Here is a 20,489-nt window from a genome sequence, read left to right on the forward strand (position 1 = left end):
GTTTTGTAAGGACGACCATGCGAAATATTGCAGAGAAAACGTATGATAAGAATTATTCGTGAAGGAGTATTAAATGTAGTACTGAAAATAATGAAATGCAGGTTAAGTGATAAAGACTGGAAAATCTTTCAGATGCAGTTGGTGGAAGTCCAAAACATTGTATAAGATAAGAAAGTATGTTATATGATTTTTGGAAATCGTTTGTAAAAATATTAATAAATTATTATTATTATTATTATTATTATTATTATTGGAGCATGGCTAACTCTGGGCGGCTTATCTTCCTTCCAGGATGCCCAGGGGGCAGAGGAGAGGGAGGCCCTGGCGAGAATGGCCGCCAACGTTGAGAACGCAGCTTCAGCCGATTCGGAAGCCCGGATAGAGAAGTACCTTCGGAGTGTCCTGGCTGTTGAGAACATCCTTACTTTGGACCGGTTGCGTCAGGTGAGCAGGCGCCGAGATGAAATGCCACGTGGCCGTTGGTTGGCTGTGGAGTTGGGGCCTCTGATGCAAAATCACAGAACCCGGGGAATTCTTCCTGTTGGATTCCTATTTGTAATACAGTGGATGCTTGGGTTGCGAACGTGATCCGTGCAGAATGCACGTTCGCAACCCGCAGCATTCACAACCCGAAGTGGCGCATCTGCGCACACGCGGGTTGCGATTCGGCGCCTCTGCGCATGTGCAAAATGCGATTTAGCACTTCTGTGCATGTGCGACCCCCGAAACACGGAAGTAACCCTTTCTGGTACTTCTGGGTTTCAACCCGAAGAAACACAACCTGAAGCGTCTCTAACCCAAGGTATGACTGTAAATGGATAACTTCTTATGAAATAAATGGATAAATATTTTTTGGGAGAATATTACGTTTGTAGTCCTCATGTCTGCAAAGAACAGGCATTGGTGTGTTGTCGTCCCACCTCCCTGTCTTCATTCAGCTCTCCACCCCCATTGCTTAATGCGGACACTGAGGTCCAGCTCCGAGGGCCTTCTGGCGGTTCCCTCCCTGCGAGAAGTGAGGTTACAGGGAACCAGGCAGAGGGCCTTCTTGGTAGTGGCACCCGCCCTGTGGAACGCCCTCCCATCAGATGTCAAGGAAATAAACAACTATCTGACTTTCAGAAGACATCTGAAGGCAGCCCTGTTTAGGGAAGCTTTTAACGTTTCATGTTTTGTTGTGTTTTTAATATTCCGTTGGGAGTCACCCAGAGTGAGTGAGGTATAAATAAATTATTATTATTACACTGGTACCTTTGGTTGCAAATGGGATCCCTTCTGGAGTCCCATTCGCAACATGAGCAGAACACAACCTGTGCATGCGCGGGTTGCAATTTGCCGCGTCTGCACATTCGCGTGACGTCATTTTGCGCGCCTGCACATGCGCAAGCGGCGAAACCCAGAAGTAACCCTTTCCAGTACTTCTGGGTCGCCGCAGGACACAACCTGAAAAAATGTATCGTGAAGCAAACACAATATGAGGTATGACTGTATTACTATTACTCTTATTACTATTTATTATTATTTCTCTGTTGCAGGAAGTTGCGGTGAAGGAACAGCTGACGGGCAAAGGAAAGCTCTACCGAAAGAGCCTCAGCTCGCCCAACGTCAACCGAGTGAGTCTCCACAATTGTGTTTCTCCTGCCCCGGGAAATGCTTGGCAGCGGTGGGCGGCTGTGTTGCAGAGAAATGTGGCCCCTCTTCTTGCAGCTGGGGAACAGTATGTGCTTGGGAATGGGGACCACCCCACCAGTCTCAGTACCTTTGTAAGCACACCTGTCCTTCAGGTGAGGGCTGGCACCCACCTCTGCTGCCAAGCCAAGAAGGCCGGGCTCCAAAATCCATGTGGGAGCTCAGCTCACCTCTTTTCTCATACCTTTTCCTGAAGTTTTAAAATCAAGTTTTCCAAAATTTCGCACATACATCTCAATACATAATAAAAACATTTTCCCCCGACTCCACCCCTCTTTTCCATGCTGTTTCTGTTTCCACGCTGTTTTCTGTCTCTTAAACCTTAACAAAGCTACTATAATCTTTAACCCCTTCTGCTGCTCATATTTCAAATCCTGCTCACGTGTTCATCATATAATAATATTTATTTAAATAATCTGTTTCTTTAATATTTCTTTAAATAATCCAGTTACAGATAGGTAGCCGTGATGGTCTGCCATAGTCAAAACAAAATAAAAAAATTCCTTCCAGTAGCACCTTAAAGACCAACTAAGTTAGTTCTAGGTATGAGCTTTCGTGTGCATGCACACGAAAGCTCATACCTAGAACTAACTTAGTTGGTCTTTAAGGTGCTACTGGAAGGAATTTTTTTATTTTGTTTTAAATAATCCGTTTCTTTAATATTTCTTTAAATAATCCACAAAACATTCATCATTAGGTTCTCCTATTTTAGCTGTTAACTTTTGCCACACGACACGCACAAAAAAAGTTTGCAAAGGGTTTTTTTATTTTTATTTTCTAAAGTCCCCTCTTCCTTTTCACTCTTCCAGCTCTCCGGAAGCCGCCAGGATCTAAACCCGCCGTACAGCCTTGCAACTTACAAAGTAAGATTTCACAATTGCTTAGCAGGGTTCTTTTGTTTAGTTTTTAAAAACGTTTATGAGAGAGCACACCCTAGCAGGACGAAAAATGCCCTGTTAGGAGCATAGACAGCTGTGTTACGCTGATCCCAGCCATTGGTCTACTTAGTTCAGTATTGTCTTCACTGGCAGACAGCAGTTTTGCAGGACTTCAGACAAGGAAGTTGCCCAGCCTTGCCTGGAGAAGCCAGGGATTGAATTTGGGACCTTCTGCATGTTAGGATGTGAATAGATACTGGGAGAGGCTCTATTTATCAGATCTTATCCTTCCTTCCTCACGTTTGTGAGTTCAGTGCCACGCCTTGTGTGGTGTAGAGAGCCAGTGTGGTGTAGTGGTTAAGAGTGGTGGACTCGTAATCTGGTGAACCAGGTTCGCTTCCCTTCTCCACCACCTGCAGCTGCTGGGTGACCTTGGGCTAGTCGCACTTCTCTGAAGTCTCTCAGCCCCACTCACCTCACAGAGTGTTTGTTGGGGGGGAGGAAGGGAAAGGAGAATGTTAGCCGCTTTGAGACTCCTTCGGGTAGTGATAAAGCAGGATATCAAATCCAAACTCCTCTTCTTTGCAGCTTAAAAGGGAAGCTTAGATAGGCTAGTTTTAGCCTTTAAAGTTATCCGAGATGCTCTAAGACAGACTGGATTCTCCTGCTATTCCCCCCTTAAAATAACAATAGCACAGACAGTCTTGCAAAAGGCAAAACTTCACCATCAACTTCATCATAATTTATTTGTACCCCGCCCATCTTGCTGGGTTTCCCCAGCCACTCTGGGCAGCTTCCAACAAAATATTAAAATACAGTAATTCATCAAACATTAAAAGCTTCCCTAAACAGGGCTGCCTTCAGATGTCTTCTAAAAGTCAGATAGTTCTTTATTTCCTTGACATCTGATGGGAGGGTGTTCCACAGGGCGGGTGCCACTACCGAGAAGGCTCTCTGCCTGGTTCCCTGTAACTTCACTTCTCTCAGGGAGGGAAGTGTCAGAAGGCTCTCAGAGCTGGATCTCAGTGTCCAGGCTGAACGATGGAGGTGGAGACGCTCCTTCAGGTATACTGGGCCGAGACCATTTAGGGCTATCAAGGTCAGCACCAACGCTTTGAATGGTGCTCGGAAATGTACTGGGAGCCAATGTAGGTCTTTCGCATTGGCTCTACACATCACATCAATACTTTTCTGCATCAAGAAATGCAAACTGACACCAGGGACATTCTGCATGGAAGGCAAGTTGATCTGCCGCTTCTTCGCCTTCCCCTTGTAACGGAACGGGATGCTAGGACGTAGCTCCCGTTCAGCCTTGGCTGAAGATTCAGTGGAGGAATCTTCTTCCCAGCCATTTTTCAGGTTATGAAATGCCCTTGCGCTTTTAGCACTTGTGTCCGTGCAAACTGGGGGAGGACCGTAGATGGTGCCATCCCAGGCATTTCCAAGACAGGCTGGGAAGGAACTCTGCTGGAATCCCCGGGGAGATGTTGGCAGTCATTGCAGACAGCGCTGAGTTAGGTAGACCAGTGGCTCAGACTCAGTGAAAGACAACTTGCTCCATCCACAGCTAAGCACATTCTCAGTCCTGTTGTTTTCGGTGAGAGCGAGTTGGGTGCTTCCTCGATCCTCCCTCTTGGAAGTCAACAGGACTTGAGTGCTTCACCTCTGCTGGGCTGCACCTCGGAGTTTGTCTCTGTAAGAGCCGTAACTTCCGCTGGAAAAGCGTTGGAGGAATTCCGTGGCTCCTTTGGCGGGGGTGGCTTGTGCATTTCCCAATATTTCTGTCCGATTCCGGAGCTTCTGCAAAACGAAGGCATGTTCCCTTTGACCAAGCTAAGGGGGCTTTTAATTTGCGCTGGGGTGGGGAGGGCGGGGTGTGCCGAATCATTCGTAATCCGGATTTTCATTGTTCTCTCTTTCTTTCTCTTATGTTTTTGTTTCTTAACCCTTCAACGGTATCAACCCCTCATTGCATGTGTCAGTATCCAAAGGTCCAGGCAGAGGTAACTTATTCATTAGGTTCACCTAATGAATGGATAAATCTGTTATCCCATTCTGGAGTGCTTTCCCGTGAACCTCCTTGCTCACTAACCCTTAAAAACCTGCTTTGGAAATGCTGTTGTCGTTCTTCGTTTTCGCCCTGTGCTTCGTTAACCTGGGAGGAGGCGTAGCTCTTTGGAAGGTGGTGGTCAGCATGTCAGTGTGGAACACGCATTGCTTCCTGAGCCGTGAGCCTGATGACTTTATCCGACTAGTCAAAAAAGTCTTGATTCTGATATCCTGTCTCTTGTGCAGTGCCATCAATTTGCAGAGAACTTTAGACCACAAAATAAGCCTCAGATACATTGGGAATAGAATAGAATAGAATAGAATAGAATAGAATAGAATAGAATAGAATAGAATAGAATAGAATTTATTATTTATACCCCGCCCATCTGGCTGGATTTCCCCAGCCACTCTGGGTGGCTTCCAACAAAGTATTAAAATACAGTAGTCTGTTAAACATTAAAAGCTTCCCTAAAGAGGGCTGCCTTCAGATGTCTTCTAAAAATCTGGTAGTTGTTTTTCTCTTTGACATCTGGTGGGAGGGCGTTCCACAGGGCGGGTGCCACTACTGAGAAGGCCCTCTGCCTGGTTCTCTGTAACTTGGCTTCTCGCAATGAGGGAACGCCAGAAGACCCTCAGCACTGGATCTCAGTGTCCTGGCTGAGCGATGGGGGTGGAGACGCTCCTTCAGGTATACTGGGCCGAGACCATTTAGGGCTTTCAAGGTCAGCACCAACACTTTGAATTGTGCTCGGAAACGTACTGGGAGCCAATGTAGGTCTTTCAAGACTGGTGTTATGTGGTTTCGGCGGCCACTCCCAGTCACCAGTCTAGCTGCCGCATTCTGGATTAGTTGCAGTTTCCGGGTCACCTTCAAAGGTAGCCCCACATAGAGCGCATTGCAGTAGTCCAAGCAAAAGATAACTAGAGCATGCACCACTCTGGCAAGACAGTCCGTGGGCAGGTAGGGTCTCAGCCTGCGTACCAGATGGTAAACAGCTGCCCTGGACACAGAATGGACCTGCACCTCCATGGACAGCTGTGAGTCCAAAATGACTCCCAGGCTGTGCACCTGGTCCTTCAGGGGCACAGTACCCCATTTAGGACCAGGGAGTCCCCACACCCTACTTCTGTCTTGTCAGGATTCAAGCTCAATCTGTTAGCCGCCATCCATCCTCCAACCGCCTCCAACTTCCCCAAAGACCCTACACTGCTGACAAAAAGCACGTGGGGATAAAAATGGGTAGCAATAGATGCACACGAGCCAATGGAATTATAAGCATAAACATAGTGCATAGATCAAGTGTGTTGGACTGCACAGGGAGATCAGAATCCTGTCCCAACAGCGAACAGCCGGACCCTTCTGGGAAGTCAACAGGCAGGACATGAAGGCGAAACCCAAACTTTGTTTGTGCCCAGGCACGTCGTGTTTGGTGCTATACTGCCACAGAACATGGAGGTTTTGTTTCGCTATCAAGCCAGCTGCCGTCCTCTAGTGTATTTGTCTAACGTTACTTTTGCTTCGTCCTGAGTCCAATGTCCGTTCCGAATCTTTTATCCACCCTGAATTTAGTAAGTAAAGCTAGGCTGCAATTGTTAAAACAGTGAGCACTGAGCCAGTCTTCATGACCAAACTGGTGAGGTTCCACTATGGGGCAGGTGACTTTGTATAGCATTCAGTAGTTAACGGTTCCTTCGGCATGTCACCGGTTTTGCAATTTGGCCCATCGGTAGGTGACCGCTGTCCAGTAGACTCTGCAGTGGGCACAGTAAGTGTTGGTCAGGTTGTAGATTTGGCTGCACCCCCAAAGCGGGCGCATGACACGCCCACCCACCCATGCCAAGCGCTGCAGAGGCCCCTGCTGTCCACAGTCAAAAAAATCTCCTTTTTTGGTGTCCCAGACCCCCCCCCCATGCCAAAATCCCAGACTCAGCATAAGCTATGTGGAACGTCCTTGCTCTTCTGCAAATTTAGAATAAAATGTGGGAGTGGTTCTTGAGGCTACCTGGACATGACTTCGGTTGCGCACAGATGTCTGCAGTGTGAGCTGACGCCTTGCTTGGTTTAGTGGCGATCAGGTCGTGTGATCTGTGGCCTAACAGTGCTTGACTCACACATGCAAGTTGGTTTTTTGCATTCCTAAGCTGGCAGTAGGGACGTGGGTAGTGCTGTGGGTTAAACCACAGAGCCTAGGACTTGCCAATCAGAAGGTTGGCGGTTCGAATCCCTGCGACGGGGTGAGCTCCCGTTGCTCGGTCTCTGCTCCTGCCAACCTAGCAGTTCGAAAGTGCAAAGTGCTAGTAGATAAATAGGTACCACTCCGGCGGGAAGGTAGACGGCGTTTCCGTGCGCTGCTCTGGTTCACCAGAAGCGGCTTAGTCATGCTGGCCACATGACCCGGAAGCTGTACACCGGCTCACTCGGCCAGTAAAGCAAGATGAGTGCCGCAACCCCAGAGTCAGTCACAACTGGACCTAATGGTCAGGGGTTCCCTTTACCTTACTAAGCTGGCAGTAAAAGCAGGAGGCTCATCAAGCCCCTGATAATTCACTGCCCGTCTTTGGTGCTTACAGGATGGATTTGATTTAAATCACTAGTCAGTAAGATTTGATTTAAATCATTTTTTTTTAAAAAAAAGACTCATTCTTTCTGGTATAATCTTAATATTTACAACCAGATGAAGGTTTCATTTTTGGAATAATAAATTTGCAGAGTAGTTTTTACAGTTATATCAAAAATTACTGATTCGGTTATACTATTAGAAATGCATAGACAGATAATTATGAAATCATTGTTTATATTTGGACAACTTTTCTGCCGTACTTTATTGGAAGGAAAAAAATAATCATTTCCTTAATAACAATTTAAATAATTTATTTAACTAAAACAATAGCATTATATCATATGTATCCATGTTTGTTAACTGATGTGGTTAAATGTTTTTTTTTTTAAATATATATATATATCTTAGACTGAGTTTTAGCACACATGAAAAACTTAAAACAAATCCTTATTTCCTGATGAATAGCCTTTGGGTTATTATGTAACTTAAATAGAAAACTATCTTTAGAAAGATTTTTCCTCCAAAAGCTTTTTATTTTAAAAATCCGATTTAAAATTTTTTAATTTTTTTTTAAATCGATTTTTTAAATTTTTTTTAAAAATCATTGATTTTTATCCAACCTGGGTGGTTAACATTTGGCTGTTTGCGGGCACAGTGGGGTCAGTCATTGTTCGGGGTCTTGTGCACTCACACTGGTTTTCAGCCCTGTTATGCCTGCAACGCTGAAAAAGCCGTCCGTGGAAAAGTGGGGAGAATTATTCATTAAGTTGTTTGTCAGCAGAAGCACCAGATAAACATCCAGATTAATTTTCCTACCTCTCTGGCTGCCATGAGAAGCAGGAGGAAGGACTTATAGACAGCTCTCCCCAACCTGCTGTTTTTTGGACTACAACTCCCATGACCACACCAGCCAGCGTGGCTGCATTTGCTGGAGCTGATGGGAGTTGTAGTCTGAAACTTTCTAGGCTGGCAAAGCCTGGGCTCAGATATTTTTGTATCTGTGTTGGATGGGGTGGAGAGGAGAGGAATCATTCACGGTGTGAATTTATCAAATAGAGCAAGAAGTTGAGTGTGGTTTTTTCCAAATGTGGAATCAGTGGTATCAGCTTTGTGAGTTGTTTTTTAATGATACCCAAACCTCTGGCTGACAAAATGACGAAATATTCTTAGCAACTGGTCCAGCATTATTTGTTTTTTCAAAATGGAACACTTCAGTGAGGTTTCTGTTAAAAGAAGCACCTTGATCAGGGGTAGGCAAACTAAGGCCCGGGGGCCAGATCCGGTCCAATCGCCTTCTAAATCCGGCCCGCGGACAGTCTGGGAATCAGCGTGTTTTTACATGAGTAGAATGTGTGCTTTTATTTAAAATGCATCTCTGGGTTATTTGTGGGGCATAGAAATTGGTTCGAATTCATCATGCGAAAGGCTGGGCTGGATGAATCCCAAGCCGGAATTAAGATTGCCAGAAGAAATATCAACAACCTCAGATACACAACCTCAGATACACAACCTCAGATGACACAACCTTGATGGCAGAAAGTGAGGAAGAACCTTTTAATGAGGGTGAAAGAGGAGAGCGCAAAATATGGTCTGAAGTTCAACATCAAAAAAACGAAGATCATGGCCACTGGGCCCATCACCTCCTGGCAAATAGACGGGGAAGAAATGGAGGCAGTGAGAGATTTTACTTTCTTGGGCTCCATGATCACTGCAGATGGTGACAGCAGTCACGAAATTAAAAGACGACTGCTCCTTGGGAGAAAAGCAATGACAAACCTAGATAGCATCTTAGAAAGCAGAGACATCACCTTGCCGACAAAGGTCTGTAGTTAAAGCTAATGTTTTCCCAGTAGTGATATATGGAAGTGAGAGCTGGACCATAAAGAAGGCTGATCGCCAAAGAATGGATGCTTTTGGATTCTGGTGCTGGAGGAGACTCTTGAGAGTCCCATGGACTGCAAGAAGATCAAACCTCTCCATTCTGAAGGAAATCAGCCCTGAGTGCTCACTGGAAGGACAGATCCTGAAGCTGAGGCTCCAAGACTTTGGCCACCTCCTGAGAAGAGAAGACTCCCTGGAAAAGACCCTGATGTTGGGAAAGATGGAGGGCACAAGGAGAAGGGAACGACAGAGGACGAGATGGTTGGACGGTGTTCTCGAAGCTACCAGCAGGAGTTTGACCAAACTGCGGGAGGCAGTAGAAGACAGAAGTGCCTGGCATGCTCTGGTCCAAGGGGTCACGAAGAGTTGGACACGACTAAAAGACTAAACAACAGGAATTCGTTTATATATATTTTTCAAAATATAGTCCGGCCCCCCACAAGGTCTGAGGGATAGTGGGCCGGCCCCCTGCTGAAAAAGTTTGCTGACCCCTGACCTTGATGATGTCCCTGGGCAAACCTGGAGTTCCCCCCTTTGGGCTTGGGTTCACTTTCTTTCACCTTATACATTTTGCCTTGCGGGATCAGACCCAAGATCCATCCAGCAACTCTTTGCTTTTAAGATGACAACGGTGGGCCGAGATCTCCCCGCAGTTTCCCCCCGGGATCGTCTGCAAAACAGGTGCGTGGAGAGGGGCAGGAAGGCGAAAGATCGTGCAGAAGGCGCTGAGACATTTGTGCATCGACCTTTCAAGGGCAAGGGGAGAGCAAGATGTTCTTAAAAGTGGCTGCTGAGATTTAGCTTAATGAAGTCTGACCTCTGTGGCCAGTCATTTGGCAGAGCTTTCGCCAGACAAATAATGAATAAGTCCGTTCTTGTCTTTATTATTACGATCCTTTTCGGGAGGCTGAAGTGATGAGCGTGATCATTCTCTCTCTCTCTCTCTCTGCCTGAAACTGCATCAGGGGAGTGATAGGTCTGTGGGTGTGATTCAGCCTGAGCTTGTAAGAAGGTCTTCAACGCTGATCTCTCACTTTGAACGTTACGGATCCGTACCACCAAGGGATGGGAGTTGTCGTCCGAAACATCTGGCTCTTTCTGTGCATTCTGTCCCCACCAGCCCGGGCTTCTAATCGCAGATGATAAAATTTTTGTTGTTTAGTCGTGTAGTTGTGTCCGACTCTTCGTGACCCCATGGACCAGAGCACGCCAGGCACTTTGTCTTCAATGGATCACAGCCTTGCCGTAGCAAAGGGACCCCTTCATGGATCATTGCCTTGCCGTGGCGAAGGGGCTTGAATAACTCAGAGAAGCTATGAACTATGCCGAGCAGGGCACCCAAGATAGACAGGTCATAGTGGAGAGTTTTGACCAAACGTGATCCACCTGGAGGAGGAACCGGGAAGCCACTCCAGTATCCCTGCCAAGAAAACTCCATGGACAAAGACAACAGGCATATGATAAAATTACAGCTTTGCAAAAAAATCACAAATTGCGGGGTAACTGTAGATGATAGGCGCAACCTCCAACTCCGTCGTGGGCAAAATGTTCTCAATTGCCGTAATCTTCTGATTACAGCAGGTCACATATTGGACCAAAGGCTGGAGGCTCCTTAAACGTGTCTTAATTTCCTAATTAGGTTGCAGAAGGCTAGGCCAGGTTTATTCAAAGAGCAGTAACCTCTACAACTGCGTTGCGGTTCTGCGTTATCCGAAGATAAGCATCACCCCTGCAGCTGCCGCTCGTGGCCAGTTTAGGAGAGTATTCTTTAACCTTGTGCCCTCTGTGTGTTTTTTAACCACAGCTCCCTTCAGCCCCAACCCAAGGGGCTGTGCTGACTGATAATGATAATGATAATGATAATGATAATGATAATAATAATAATGGCCCAAATATCTAGCTGGGTTTCCCCAGCCACTCTGTGGCTTGCGGGATATCTAAAAACATAATATAGTCGTATCTTGGTTGCTGAACGCCTTGAAACTCATACGTTTCGGCTCCTGAATCATCAAAAACCAGAAGTGAGTGTTCCGGTTTTCGAACGGTTTTCGGGAGCTGAACATCCGGCGCAGCTTCTGTGGCTTCCGATTGGCTGCAGCATGCTCCTGCAGCCAATTGGAAGCCGCGCCTTGGTTTTCGAATGGACTTCCGGAACGCATTCTGTTTGAGAACCAAGGTACAACTGTAAAGGGGAATTGTATTCTGAAACTTCTGAAAGGCACCAGATTGCAGAGGGCAGTTTAGAAATCTCAGCAGAGCATTGTTTGTACATTATTAAATTATCCTACCACCCTTCATCTGAGGAGCACAAGACTCTTTGCAATATAAAAACACAAAAATACGTAACAATGCCACCCCCCCCACACACACCCTGTTTCAAAGGCCATAGGTTGTTTAATTAGCCAAAGGCCTGGAAGTAGAGGACTGCTTTTGCCTGGTGCCTAAAGATATGCAACAGAGCTACCAGGCGAGTCTCCCTGGGGAGAACATTTCCCAAATGGGGAGCCATTGCAGAAAAGGCCCTGTTCTTGTGTTGCCACCCTCCGGACCTCTTGCGGAGGAGACACACGAAAAAACACTTCGGTTGATGATCTCAGGGTATATATGGGAAGAAGCGGTCCTTGAGGTATCGCGGTCCTGAGTCGTTTAAGGCTTTGTAGGTCAAAAACAGCGCTTTGAATTGAATTGTTCTTTGGGGCAAGGATTCCTGTTCTTGCTGCTCTGCTTCTTTTGCTTACGACATTTTCTGTGGGAAACTTTGGCCAAGTATTTCCTGAGCGTTGGGACTTCCGGTTTCATCTCTCTTGGTTTCTCTCCCCCGTCCCCTTTCTGAATTGTTTTCAGAGTCGTTGGGAAAGCCAGCAAGACGTATCACAAAACTCAGTGCATTCCAACAGGTCCAGGTCTAGCCTCTCGGACTCTCCGCAGCAGAACGGTTCTGCAGACCCAGGTAAGAGCATAACCAGCGAAAGAAGCCCTTGTGGTTAGCCAGGGTAGAACAGAGAGCACACAGACACACACACACACACACACACACACCCCAGTTGTAGCTAGGCTACTTCTTAAGAGGTAGTTACAGATAGGTAGCCGTGTTGGTCTGCCATAGTCAAAACAAAACAAATTCCTTCCAGTAGCACCTTAAAGACCAACTAAGTCAGTTCTTGGTATGAGCTTTCGTGTGCATGCACACTTCTTCAGATACACTGAAACAGAAGTTTCCAGACCCTTCTATATAGTGAGAAGGTGGGGAGGGGTATTCAGCAGTTTCAGTTTAGACTGGAAAGAGAAACTGCTGAATTACAACTTATCACCAAACTCAAAACCATGGAAAAACCTGGTCTGAACAAAGACCTTGGATTCTTATCTCATTATACATGACAAAGCCATTTTTCACCTTTTCACCCCTTGCTTTTTCCTGTAAGACCTATTGCAGTCGTTAAGAGTCGTCAACAGGCTCATCACAGCTATCTGCCAATCACCCATTCCCACCACCCTTCTGAGTAATACCCCTCCCCACCTTCTCACTATATAGAAGGGTCTGGAAACTTCTGTTTCAGTGTATCTGAAGAAGTGTGCATGCACACGAAAGCTCATACCAAGAACTGACTTAGTTGGTCTTTAAGGTGCTACTGGAAGGAATTTGTTTTGTTTTGAAGAAGAACATATGTTTAGAGAAGATTGGAAAATGTTTTTTGAATATATGGGGAATAATTGTGTACAGCTGAAAATGCTGGCTGAATTAAGATAAATTCAACAGTGTAAATAAGTTTTGATGGGTGTAATAACGGAATGCTGAATGGTAAAGTTTTTTGTAATATATGCAGGGATTTATGATACAGTGGTACCTCAGGTTACATACGCTTCAGGTTACATATGCTTCAGGTTACAGACTCTGCTAACCCAGAAATAGTACCTCGGTTAAGAACTTTGCTTCAGGATGAGAACAGAAATCGCGTGGCGGCAGCAGGAGGCCCCATTAGCTAAAGTGGTGCTTCAGGTTAAGAACAGTTTCCGGTTAAGAACGGACCTCCGGAACGAATTAAGTACTTAACCCGAGGTACCACTGTATGTAAAATGAACCATGGAAAGAGAAGAAGGGAAGTCATTGATATCTTAAGGACGTAAAAATGAGTATTTTAAATTCCAAAACAGAAAATTTAATAGAAATTATATACAGAAGCATTTCAGGGCTGGTAGCCACAGAAAACCCTCTCCTACTCCATGAATTTCTCTAACCATCTTTTAAAGCCATCCAAGTTGGTGGCCGTCCCTGTGGCAGGCAGTTCCACAGTCTAACTGTGTACTGCATGACAAAACCTCTTCTTGTATCTCGGGACTCCTGGCTTTAACCGAAGCAGCCCAAAGGCTTGGAAGTGGTTCAGGGTGGGATTTTCATAGCGCTGTGGGCGTTCAGTAGGCAAAGGGATGGCAGAGTTTTGAACTGATTGTTGTCGTTGTTGTCCCTAGGGCTTGGTAGCCTGGCTGCATCCTACTTGAATCCTGTGAAGTCCTTCGTGCCTCAGATGCCAAAGCTGCTTAAATCCCTGTTTCCCGTACGGGATGAGAAGAAGGGCCGCCAACTGTCTCCCTTGGCGCAGCAGGTATAATAAGTGCATGATATATGGGGAAAGGAGGAAAAAGGGAATTATGCAGAATTTCTGGTCAATACGCATAATCTCCAAGAGGCTTTGGGGGAATGTGCCTATCAGGACTCCCATTTTCTGCATCCTCCAGCTATTATGGGTAATCACCCAATGGAGATTACGTATTTGGTTTTGTTGCGTTTTTATATTTTTAATAATTTATTATTTATACCCTGCCCATCTGGCTGGGCTTCCCTAGCCACTCTGGGCGGCTTCCCAAATTTTTTTTAAAATACTATAATACATCAAGCATTAAAAGCTTCCCTAAACAGGGCTGCCTTCAGATGTCTTCTAAAAGTCTGGTAGTTGTTGTTCTCTTTGACATTTGGTGGGAGGGCGTTCCACAGGGAGGGCGCCACCACCGAGAAGGCCCTCTGCCTGGTTCCCTGTAACTTGGCTTCTCACAGTGAGGTAACCGCCAGAAGGCCCTCGGCGCTGGACCTCAGTGTCCGGGTAGAACGATGGGGATGGAGATGCTCCTTCAGATATACTGGACTGAGGCAGTTTAGAGCTTTCAAGGTCAGCACCAACACTTTGAATTGTGCTCGGAAACGTACTGGGAGCCAATGTAGGTCTTTCAAGACCGGTGTTATATGGTCTCGGCGGCCGCCCCCAGTCACCAGTCTAGCTGCCGCATTCTGGATTAGTTGTAGTTTCCGAGTCACCTTCAAAGGTAGCCCCACATAGAGTGCATTGCAGTAGTCCAAGTGGGAGATAACCAGAGCATGCACCACTCTGGTGAGACAGTCCGCAGGCAGGGAGGGTCTCATCCTGCGTACCAAATGGAGCTGGTAAACAGCTGCCCTGGACACGGATTTGACCTGTGCCTCCATGACTTTTGCTCGAAGCCACCCAGAATGGCTGGGGAAGCCCAGTCAGATGGGCAGCATACGAATAACAAAACAACAACGAATATTATTGTTATTATGACTTGGAAAAGTGCACATTTTCCCTCTCCATAAAAAGATCAGCTGGCGAATGTGTAAAGCCGCCCGTTGTTGTGCATATTAACGACACAAGTTGCGTAACCTCGTAACATACATGACAAGTTCGACAGAGTGCCATTGCGAGGCAGGTTACTGATGATCTCAGAGGAGCTCAAGAATCGGGTTGCTGGGCTATTGAAAGGAAAACTAAAATATTGCCACTCTTCCGTAAGAAATGCATATTGATTGAAAGTCATAACGGTATTGAGTGTTTAGTGACTCAAGCTGAAAGGTTGTGTTTGGGTCAGTGTCTGGCAATCACTGTTTCTGGGCTATTTTATGTCGCCCTTTTTACTTGACATGCTGTTTTTGTGGGAATGTTAAATATAGTACAAAAGGATATATTGAGTAAGTATTATCCTTCGCTAACTCAAGCTAGTAAGTGATGCAGCAGAGCATGTTCCGCTCAATATAGCTGGAAACTAGTCTGCAGATCCGTTTGAATCTGTTAGTTAATATTATTCCCGGTGTCCCCTTTGATCTTAGAAGAATAAAGACACGAGAGTCTGTCTGAGAAAAGTAACAAAAAGTTTACTCACATTTCAGTTCACGATTTGATCCCGGAAAGGCAGGCTTTCCTAAATAGTTGCACAAAGAAACTCTTGAGTTAATCTCATATGGAGACTGAACTCGTGTGCTGGCTGAGAACCAGCAAACATAAAAATTACATTTAGAGTGCAAAATGCCTGCAGGAGAGCAGCATGGCAGCAAAAGACAGAGCAAGACAACAGCAGTGTCAGGACGAACTAGACTGGGAAAATGGCTCTTTTATGGAGTCAGCCAGAGCCACCCCATCTCCCAAGTCACATGCAGAGAGAGAAGAATAAAATAGAATAGAATATTTATACCCCACCCATCTGGCTGGGTTTCCCCAGCCACTCTGGGCAGCATCCAACAAAGTATTAAAATCCAGTAGTCTGTTAAACATTAAAAGCTTCCCTAAACAGGGCTGCCTTCAGATGTCTTCTAAAAATCTGGTAGTTGTTCTTCTCTTTGACATCTGATGGGAGGGAGTTCCACAGGGCAGGTGCCACCACCGAGAAGGCTCCCTGCCTGGTTCCCTGTAACTTGGCTTCTCGCAGTGAGGGAACCGCCAGAAGGCCCTCGGCACTGGACCTCAGTGTCCGGGCAGAACCATGGGGGTGGAGACGCTCCTTCAGTTATACTGGACTGAGGCCGTTTAGGGCTTTAAAGGTCAGCACCAACACTTTGAATTGTGCTCGGAAACGTACTGGGAGCCAATGTAGGTCTTTCAAGATCGGTGTTATGTGTTCTCGGCGGCCGCTCCCAGTCACCAGTCCAGCTGCCGCATTCTGAAGCTCCAGACCAGTGGAGCTCTAGGGAAGCAGGGAATGTTGCATTTGAAGAAGAGAAGAAGAAGAGTTTGGATTTGATATCCTGCTTTATCACTACCCGAAGTAGTCTCAAAGCGGCTAACATTCTCCTTTCCCTTCCTGCCCCACAACAAACACTCTGTGAGGTGAGTGAGGCTGAGAGACTTCAGAGAAGTGTGCCTGGCCCAAGGTTACCCAGCAGCTGCATGTGGAGGAGCAGGGAAGCGAACCCAGTTCCCCAGATTACGAGACTATCGCTCTTAACCACTACACCACACTGGCATCCCTTTGACTGCACCAATGGATTACACCCCACCGTTTTCGGTTTGCGACATGCTCCAGCAAGTTCCCAAGGAGTTGCGGTGGCTCTCTTGACATTTCCCTGGTGCCGACGTCGGTTCCCCTTTCATCTCGGCATGCCTCTAGGCTGAAGCCTCACAAGCAGATGGGGCTGCGAGGGGCCGGGCCTCGAAAGCCCCCAGATTTCATTCCCTGCGTGTCTTGCCTCGGGCGGGAGATCGCCGCCAAAGAGCGGCATTTCAATATCATCTTTAATTCTATTAAATCTGTAAAGGTTAGCTTTAAAAAGCAGCTATTTGAGTTGCATATTAAGTATGCGCAATAACCCATTTCATGAGGCTGGAGAGGCACACTCGACGCAGTTCCCAGCCCGGGTCCGTGGCATTAATTACGTGGCTCCTTTCTGGGAGTCAAGAGGTAGCTTAAAGTTAACCTTCAGGAAACAATAACCAGCGATCGGTGGGCATCTAGCACTAGACTAGAATTTATTGAGTTAGTCTGCAAAGCGTCTCAAAAGAGCACAGAATTAAATTCAGAACTTCAAAGTATGCATAACATAGTTTCGTATCAGTAATAAAATGAAACAGAAATAAAATAGGGGAGATATACACATCTTAATGTGTAGATACTCTCAGAACCTGGAAGCTCCACAACAGTTGGGGGAAATAGATTTCAAATTTATTTGTTTTTCTGTGGCTGCCCTCCAGGTCACGTAAGAGGTTATTTATAAGCAACTGAAAGCTCAGTTTTTATTACACATTCCAGGACTTCTTGTTCTTTAGCAAGGGATCTAGGTAGCTTTCTCCCATATCAGAATAATGCAGAAGTTCAAGAATATTGTGGGGAACCCCCCCCCCAAAAAAGTGGCTGCTCCAAAAAAATACCTTCGGCTCACTCTAAGTGCTGGTTTGCATCCCAAAAGGTAGGGTACAAATTTAAGAAGCATAAACAGGTATGCAGACAGTGAGCAACAGAACTATAAAAAGGGAAGTCTTTGAATCGAAGAGACAAAAGGGTCTCCATTTACATGGTGGAAACTCTGTAGCCCATCTTATAATTCAGAGCAGATTTTGTACTGACAAAACAGAAATCAGCTAAATTCTAGTTTGCATATCATAGACTTAAAGAATTGAAGAGTCGGAAGGGACCCCAAGGGTTGTGGAGTCCACGCCCCCTGCCTCCAGTAATGCAGGAATTTATTTATTTGTTTGTTTGTCCAAAATATTTCTTTTTAAAAATAATGATGATATTTATTAAGTTTTCCATTTTAACAGTCCAATATAAACCACTGGCGTGCTTTCGAACTGCTAGGTTGGCAGGAGCTGGGACAGAGTAACGGGAGCTCACCCCGTCACGGAGATTGGAACCGCCGACCTTCTGATCAGCAAGCCCAAAAGGCTCAGTGGTTGAGACCACAGCGCCACCTGTGTCCCTATAAGGGATCTAGATAGCTACCCCCAATATCAGAATAAAGCAGAAGTTCAGGAATATAGTGGGGGGAATCCTCCCAAACTACTGCTCCAAAATAATATATTTTCAGCTCACTCTTAGCGCTGCTTTGCATAAAGTGCCTTTGCGCATGGCCACCTCTTTGTTGTCACGGTCGGGCTTCCAAACACGCCAGCGTCTCTCTACACCTGCGGTTGGCTTCTCCCATGCTGCTTCTGCCAGCCATCTCCGCCCTGCCTCTGTCGGCCCCTGTGCTCCGATGTCTACCCATTGAACAAAACCTTTTGGGGGGCCACAGGAGCTAGAATCACAGAATTGCCTTGCTGGGGGCAGTTTGGACCTGGGGGGGAGGGTTCCTTCCAGCTTTGCAGTTCCATGATTCACCATGCATAATTCTGCACACCTCTGTAAGTCTGTGTTAGACTTGGAAAGATCTTTGCTCTGAACTGGCCAGGCGCCCTTTTGCGTTACGTTCTCTAGAGTTGAACTGCCACGGTTTTGTCAGTCTGTGGGCGATAAGTGAGTTTGTGTGTCCATGTCCACATCTGGGCAGGTGTGTCTCCCTCTCACGCCCAACAGCTGGAGACTCACCCATCTCCATGTACCCGTGGACACCCTTCTCAGCTGTGGCTCTGCCTGGTCTTTTGGATCCACGGGGTTTACCAGAAGGAGAGACTGGGGGAATGAAATTTACGGATTAAAAATAGAAGCCACATTTTCCATTTGGCAAGTCGCAAACAACACTAAGTGCACATCATAAATTTTACCATTGTTGCTGGAACTGATGTTACCGTAAATCACATTAGTTGAAAACGCCTCGTGCGAAATGAGATTCGGGCAGATGCGGCAGCCAATAAGTTTAATCAGCGCAGCCGGTTTTCTGTTTGAATGGGGTGTGTTCTGTCCCCTTTCCTGATTCCTGTGAGAGAGGTAGCAGTGGTGGTTGATGGAGATGATGGAGTATTTATTTATTAATTCTTTTAAAACATTTATATGCCTCCTTTCTGAGTGGCACTCAATTTCTTTGAGTCTACAACAGCAACAATAATAATAAAGTCTTCCCCCACCCCATGCCAGGAAGCTCAAAACATACCGTTCATTTTGTATATTGGTTTAACAAGATGTGTGGATGATTTAATCACACACATATGGAGGCATTAAAATTCCCACTAAAGTGATTGTTCTGTCAAGCCAAGCATTTCGATTTGCCAGAAGGAATGAGCCCCCTTTCTGCCCCCTCCCCACTGTTCTGGGGGGGTTCTCCTGACCCCCTTGAGGTAATTCTGGGGGGGGGGGAATGCAGTGGGAAGAGAAGGAGGGAAGCCCCATTGCACAAGGCTTCCGCTGGCAAGACTCATTCCGCAAACCCTGCCCATGTTTCACCCAGAATAGTATTTTTAAAAACCCATTAGAAAATACCAGTGAAATCAACAGACAGGTAGACATAACGAGTATCAAAATAGCTAGACATCACCTTGCTGACAAAGGTCCATATAGTTAAAGCTATGGTTTTCCCAGTAGTGATGTAAGGAAGTGAGAGCTGGACCATAACAAAGGCTGATCGCCAAACAATTGATGCTTTTGAATTATGGTGCTGGAGGAGACTCTTGAGAGTCCCCTGGACTGCAAGAAGATCAAACCTCTCCATTCTGAAGGAAATCAGCCCTGAGTGCTCACTGGAAGGACAGATCCTGAAGCTGAGGCTCTAATACCTTGGCCACCTCATGAGAAGAGAAGACTCCCTGGAAAAAACCCTGATGTTGGGAAAGATGGAGGGCACAAGGAGAAGGGGATGACAGAGGATGACATGGTGGGACAGTGTTCTCCAAGCTACCAGCATGAGTCTGACCAAACTGCGGAGGCAGTGGAAGACAGGAGTGCCTGGCGTGCTCTGGTCCATGGGGCCACGAAGAGTCGGACACGACTAAACGACACTAAACAACAACAGATCTGTGTTTGCATTCAACAGTGGCGGTACATTTTATCTAGAAGATCCTGTGATCATGGGTGGTCCCATGGGTAGGATTGCCTCCAGCAGCAAATCTTGGGTGGGGCGTTGCAGGAGGGAGAGATATTTTCCCTTCCTTCCTCTCCGGTTCAGATCCCAATATGTTTCCTATGCCTTTTCAAAAGCAGATTCGCTTTTGAAGTCTTGCTTTTCTGAGTGAAGGCAGGGGGATGGAGGGTGCAAATGTGCGATCAAATTAACGAACGAGTTAAAAATGGCATCGGGGGAGGAGCTGGCAAACTCTAAAGTTGTGGATGCAGAGTTAAATTGTGCATATTCGATAATCAGTTGGGAAATGTATTTGCAGTGCTTGCTATAAAACGAGGCTTCTAGAGGACTAAGCAAGAAAATTTATTACCGCAAAAAAGGAGGAGATGACTGTCCCTACAGGCCGAGGGCTTGCTTAAGACAGTGGATGTGCCACTACTGGGGTGCCCTTGGGTGCCATAGAAACAGAAGATTATTTGTTAGAAAGCAATCGGTGTGTTGGAAGGAATCCGGAATGAGGAGCAAGAAAAACGAGTTCCGTGATTTCCGAGGGAAATACTGAAGGAGAACTAAATTGTCCCAGCCTTTCCTCTCCACACTTAGGGAAAAGTAAATACCAAAGAGAGGACAGCAAAGTTTCCGCTTGTTGGTTATGAAATGCTTTTGACAACTTGAGAGAAATTGCGCATTTAATTTTGCTGTATCAGATACGAAAGTAAGACA

The 20,489-nt window shown here is 46.1% G+C and overlaps 1 protein-coding gene across 1 annotated transcript in view; it reads left to right on the top strand.

Moving 5' to 3' along the window:
- Positions 1 to 20,489, top strand: part of KIF13B (kinesin family member 13B) — a 191,009-nt gene that overhangs the window by 153,340 nt on the left and 17,180 nt on the right. The window contains exons 31-36 of the mRNA XM_081855981.1: positions 292 to 444; positions 1,536 to 1,613; positions 2,499 to 2,552; positions 4,550 to 4,570; positions 11,903 to 12,008; positions 13,526 to 13,659. Coding sequence (XP_081712107.1) covers positions 292 to 444; positions 1,536 to 1,613; positions 2,499 to 2,552; positions 4,550 to 4,570; positions 11,903 to 12,008; positions 13,526 to 13,659 — 546 coding nt within the window. The remainder of the gene's footprint in view (positions 1 to 291; positions 445 to 1,535; positions 1,614 to 2,498; positions 2,553 to 4,549; positions 4,571 to 11,902; positions 12,009 to 13,525; positions 13,660 to 20,489) is intronic.

This window comes from Podarcis erhardii (assembly GCF_964252035.2).
Source record: "Podarcis erhardii genome assembly, chromosome: 3".
Classification (NCBI taxonomy): Eukaryota; Metazoa; Chordata; class Lepidosauria; order Squamata; family Lacertidae; genus Podarcis; species Podarcis erhardii.